The sequence below is a fragment of the Triticum urartu genome, chromosome 5A, assembly GCF_056163025.1.
Source record: "Triticum urartu cultivar PI428250 chromosome 5A, HENAU_Tu73, whole genome shotgun sequence".
In the NCBI taxonomy this organism is placed as follows: Eukaryota; Viridiplantae; Streptophyta; class Magnoliopsida; order Poales; family Poaceae; genus Triticum; species Triticum urartu.
The window spans coordinates 307,057,008-307,062,758 of NC_141877.1; the positions used below are offsets into that span (position 1 = coordinate 307,057,008).

The 5,751-nt window shown below is 43.4% G+C and overlaps 1 protein-coding gene across 1 annotated transcript; it reads right to left on the bottom strand.

Annotated features, from left to right (window-relative positions):
- Window positions 1-367: 367 nt before the first annotated feature.
- On the bottom strand, window positions 368-3,374 carry LOC147971164 (uncharacterized). The gene is made up of 6 exons (XM_087522742.1): window positions 3,205-3,374; window positions 1,931-1,998; window positions 1,766-1,852; window positions 1,276-1,355; window positions 534-601; window positions 368-413 (listed from the first exon to the last, which is right to left on the bottom strand). Exons 1-6 carry the CDS (start codon window positions 3,372-3,374, stop codon window positions 368-370), a joined length of 519 nt encoding a protein of 172 aa, XP_087378868.1.
- Between the last annotated feature and the right edge of the window lie 2,377 nt (window positions 3,375-5,751).

Here is a 5,751-nt window from a genome sequence, read left to right on the forward strand (position 1 = left end):
CATCATATAATTTGGTTCTGTACAAAAAAAAGTTTCCTCTTTTGTGTATATATCCTAAACACCACCCCTTGCGATGAACTCTTTGTCTTTGTCCACAAATTTGGTTATTCCCCATCCAGCATGTCAGTTGCAGTCTCCTGAAGCATAAGAACAACACAAGTTAAAACAATCTGGTCAAACATACACTAAGAATATACCCATGGGCATTATCGACAGATTAAACCAAAGTTATAGTGCAGCAGGTTCTCTGTAAATTCAAGTTACCATGCGGTTTTTACGAACCAATGGAGAAAAGCCGAAACACTGACCCAAGAATTAACCTGAGAAGGTCGTTCTTCAAGCTGACTCCTAGCAGAAGATGATGCATCTAAGTGAAGCTACCTGGAGATTTCTTATATGTCCCTTGCTCTCTACTGCAACAGATAGTTGGAATGGCATATAAGATAAGTGTGAGGTACTGACAGAAGCTCACTCTCAAAAGGCACATTCAGTAAGTGTATGTAATGATATAGATGCGTTATTAATTACGTAACCTGAATAAGTAGTTGCATATTTCTTCTAGGGACAACTGTTTACATATTTCTTCTATATCCACTGCTCTCTGATGTTATAGCTTATATCTGTACTGTAAGTAACAAAAGAGTAGTCTCTTTCCTTTTTTCAACATAACAGTCTACTTATCTGTTGCACTTGGGCTAACAGGAACATAAGAAAACACCAATGACTAATCATTTGGAAGGCAGCATGGCTGAGTCCTACACATGGCTAGTCAAGCCCTCTTGCCAAGCTGGAAAGTTTCTTACAAATGCAGAAATATCCATAAGATTGCATCTCTCCTGTTCTACTCAAATAATATTTTGTATATATCAGAGGTTTCAAAAGCTAGGTACTGTGTCTATTTGTATATATATCATTGGTCTGTTTTATTCTAGAGCCTTACTAACCAAATAAAGATCAAAAGTTTGAAGTAAAATCTATGCCTAGAAACCAAATAAGAACTACACTGAAAATATTTAGGAATTACTACAACTATTCGGACCATTTTAGATTACTTCAGTACGAGACTGTAATCAAGAATAATGAATGTAGGTGATCTGATATCTTGTTCGAACAATAAAATAAATAAGGACATACATGTAACGGATTTGACCAACAAAACCAAATACTTCCAGATCTGTATGAACTTCTAAAGAATTGATCAAATCTTAAAAGTTAGAAAGGCTAAGCAAATAGAGTAATGATATGTTACAGGAATAAGCAAGCATGTCCGCTGACCATACATAGTAGCTGATTAGCGATGATGCACTCAATGCGAACCGGTGTTTCCATGCCTATCAGGATAAAGGTATTCTTTTCTGCAAGGATAAACATGGAAGTGGAGTGATCAAGCAGACCGAAAAGAGTTTTCATGACTTAAAAATAATAAACAGAATATGGAAATAAGTGCTTTGAAACATAGAATTTTGTAGCTGCACAAAAGATGCAGCTGAAGAGGACACCCCTAAATGAAAACATCAAGCTAAAAAATTAAGCTAGCAAACCAGTCTGACCTATTAGATATCCCACATGGACAGTAGCACCTACATACTGAAGCAACAAAATTGACAAAAAAATCCCCATATATGGACATCACAATCTGTGGGCATTAATTAAACACAAATTAAACCTAAAAGAAGAAGTCAAATGATAAATCTTCTACAACATTAACACATGGGTGATAACATCAAGAAAACAATTGATTGTGTTCACACGAGAGAAATACCACCTTGTTCTTCTTCACCAAATTCTTCTGCTAGATTATTCCTCCTCTTATTTCTTAGATCGTCAGACATTGAATCAGAGGATGGAGCGCCTAACAGAGCAGAGCAGGGAAAATCTTTAGGTCTAGTAAAACATTAGCCAAGCGAGTACACAAATTCTTGTCCATTACCTTGAGGAATATGAGATCCAAAAATAATACACTGCGATAAGGTGACCATTATGACAATGTCCATGGACCTGCAATCACCATTGAGTACAATCACAGAAAAAAAATCAAAAATACATTACAGAACAACAGGACATCATCACAATAATACCTTTAATCTAAGAGCATAAATGAATAATAATGAAGAAATAATGGAAGGAGAACAGAACTATAAAGCTTTTATTAATCGATGAGTAGCCTGGTTCACTTCCCAAATATAAATATGCAGAAATTGAGGGAGATGGACACCGATCAATTTGACATGCTGCGCTTTCTGCCAAACTAAGAGACACAACCAGCCAATGTATTTTTAGCTCCACTACACCAATCTGATTGTAAGCTGATCAAGCAGAAAGAATAGACAATATAAACCATGCCCTATTATCCTAACCCAGGGCAGCCGACAAGCGGGACCAGGAGCAGCACCGGCCGACCTGTCATTGCGAGACCACAAGCTCGGGCGCACAAGCCGGGTGCGCATGTGTCGGCCAACCTCTCCATGGCTTCCCACGACACACACGACGCGGTCAGCGTACGACATGACGTGCGACACGGCAGGGACAGGCTCACCCAACGAAATCCAACCTAGCCGATGGAGGCCTGAGCCGAGCCCACCAGTCATAGTACGCCACGAAAGAACATCAGGTAATAAAAGCAGTAAAAATCTAACGTCCGGCAGAGCAGCGTTGACCTGACTTGTGTAGATCGAATGGGTAGAATCGAATGGAAATTGAGGGAGCTTCAGGTGAGCGGATCGCCCAGCCACAGAGTATGCATCAAAATTCAGTATAAAAAGGACTACTCATGAGTAGAAAGATCATTGTCGCAATTTGGAATGACATGTTCTAGTAGGAATCCTAGATATACAAAGAGAGTATTAGTTCCGCAGAATCAATATCATTATGCAACAAACTATCAACCATTGCACTATATCTCAAGAATTTATAGTGTAGCCACCAAACAAAGTGGTAATCAAGGAAACATCAATCTAACAACAATGGCTGACTGATGATGTTTTGGTCCTTCCGGTTTACTAATTCAGAGGAACTGTAACAAAAATCGCTCTTTGGTCAATAGCATCAACTGATTCTTTGAACTCTAAATTCCACTCTTAGCTAAAATTATTCTTCCTCTCTTCTATGTCAGATCTGCACACGTCAAGTTTAAAAATCCATATAATAGCAAAGTAAAATACGTGTGAGGAAGAAATTAAGAGAGGGAGAGAAAGAGTGGAGCACCTAGTTCGCCGCCGGCTTGCATCGCTCGCGCCGCCTGCAACAGGCACCTCCAGATCCACGAGGCAGCCATGGGAGGAGGGATGAGCTCCTGGTTCCTCTCGCCTTCCCAGACCGCCTGCCTCGAGCTCCTTGCCCAGTGGGGGGGTGGAGGCAGAGGTGGCGCCTCTCATGGTGCAGAGGAGGTGACGACGCGGTGGCGCAACAACTCGACCTGCCGGCTGCCGACAGGTGAGCGAGGCCTCACCCTGCCCCTTCCCCATGCTAGGATCGCTCACCTTCTCCTCCCCCGCTGTGCTTGCCTTCCTCGCCGGCCTCCTCCTTCCCTTGTCGTCCGCATCCTACACCTCCCCTACATCCGCACCCACATCGCGAAGACGACCTACGTCCGATCTGGATCGACGGTGACATGGAAGAGGACAGGAGGAGGCGAGCAGAGGAGAAGGCTGGCAGTGGGATCGACGGCGACATGATAGAGGAGAGGAGGAGGCGAGTGGAGAGACGAGGTCGGCCGGAGGCTGCTGGCGAGGAGACGATGGTGGGGATCGAGGGAGGGGTGCGGCGGCTCGTGGGGATCGAGGGGAAAGAGAAAGAGGGCTAGGGTTCGTTTGGCGGCTGGGGTGGGAGTGGGGCGAGACGCGGGTGATTGGGTGCGGGCGCACCGAGCTGATTGGGCAAAACCACCTGCACCTGCGAACGGGCAACCCAGCCAACCAACGTGCGGCATGAGCCCACCAGCCATTGGACAACGAAAACGACCACGAGGTGAAAATTGATTTTAACTGCTGTGAAGATCCAATGGCTTAGGCGCGCTAGAAAGGCAGATCGAACGGCCGACGAACCTCCAATCGAGGGAGCCTTGTGGAGGTGAGTTGGCTAGCTTCATTATAGTTTTAAATAAAACCTTGTGATTTATGCATGCATCTTTGGGAAACAATTAATCCGTGTATTAATATTGTTGTTTTCTAAATTACCACTCGTGTGGTGCAGATGGAACAATCTCAATGGATGAAGAATTGGAGAACCGCATATTTTATTAGTGGCATGACAGAGTTCATGAATTTGGCTGAAAGTACAAAGAGGAGAATTGGTGATGCGGATTACATCCTGTGTCCATGTACTGATTGTGTCAATACAAAGTCACGTGAAGTTGAAGATGTCCAGTGGCACTTAGTCTCTTGAGGATTCATGGATGGATATACATGTTGGACCAGCCACGGTGAAGAGCATGCCATGGATGAATATACCCAGGGCTGCGAGATGCCAAACCCCGATCAGTGTCACATGGATGATGAATCTAACATAAGGGCAGAGGCTTCAAGCTACCAATGGAACAACGGAAAGCCGAAACGCCCACTGGAAAACCAAGACGTCGACAGAGATGACAACAATCTTGATATGCCAGATTTTGCTGCTATGATTGCAGATTTCAAGGGCCCCAAAAAAGATATGATTGGGTACAAGGATCTGCCAACCGTTGATGTGGACTCCAAGAAAGAATTGTATCCAGGTTGCAAAAAGAAATATTCCAAGTTGAGTGCCACCCTAGCTTTTCTCAGATTTAAAGCGGCAAACGGTCTATCAAACAAGGGCTTCACAGAGATGTTAGTTCATTTCAAATAAATTCTTCCGGAAGATAATGTGCTCCCCAGAAGCACGAATGAAGTGAAGAAAATTGTTTGCCCAATGGAACTTGAAGTACAGAAGATACATGCTTGTGTGAATGATTGTATATTGTACCATGGTGAGTACAAAGATTTCTGTGCATGTCCCACATGCAAGCATGCACGATACAAGTGTAGGAGAGCAAAGGACAAGTACAAATTGGACAACGAGATCAAGATAGGGATCCCGTTCAAGGTTGTTTGGTACTTGCCTTTAATTCCAAGGTTGAGGCGTTTGTTTGCAAACCCTAGAGAGGCAAATAGGTTGCAGTGGCATCATGATGAGCGAACTGCGGATAAGTATATGAGGTACCCGAAAGAAGGGGCTCAGTGGGAATTAATCGACAACAAGTTTGAAGACTTTTCGAAGGATCCTAGAAGTATAAGGCTCGGGGAGTGTACTGACGGGATGAATCCTTTTGGCGATATGAGCACCAATCACAGCATGGTTGGTGCTTCTGTGCATATATAACATAGCTCCTTGGTTGTGTATGAAGAACAAATACATTATGTTGTCAATGATTATCCAAAGCCCAAAACAACCTGGAAATGACATCGACATTTACTTTCAACTACTGGTAGAAGAACTACTGATAGTGTGGATAGATGCGCCTGCTGATGCTTATAGGAAGGAGATTTTCGATCTACATGCGATGCTGGTGCACACAATTCAAGATATGCCGGAATTAGGCAACACGTCGGGGCAGAAAACAAAGGGAGATGTAGGGTGTGTTACATGCATGGATAAGATAGCTAGCAGATTTCTTCCCAACTTGCGCAAAACCGTGTATTTGTGTCATCGTAGGTTCTTATGGAGAAATCACATATACCGAAAGATGAAAGCTGAATTTGATGGTACAGCAGAGGAAGATGTGGGCCCAAAACC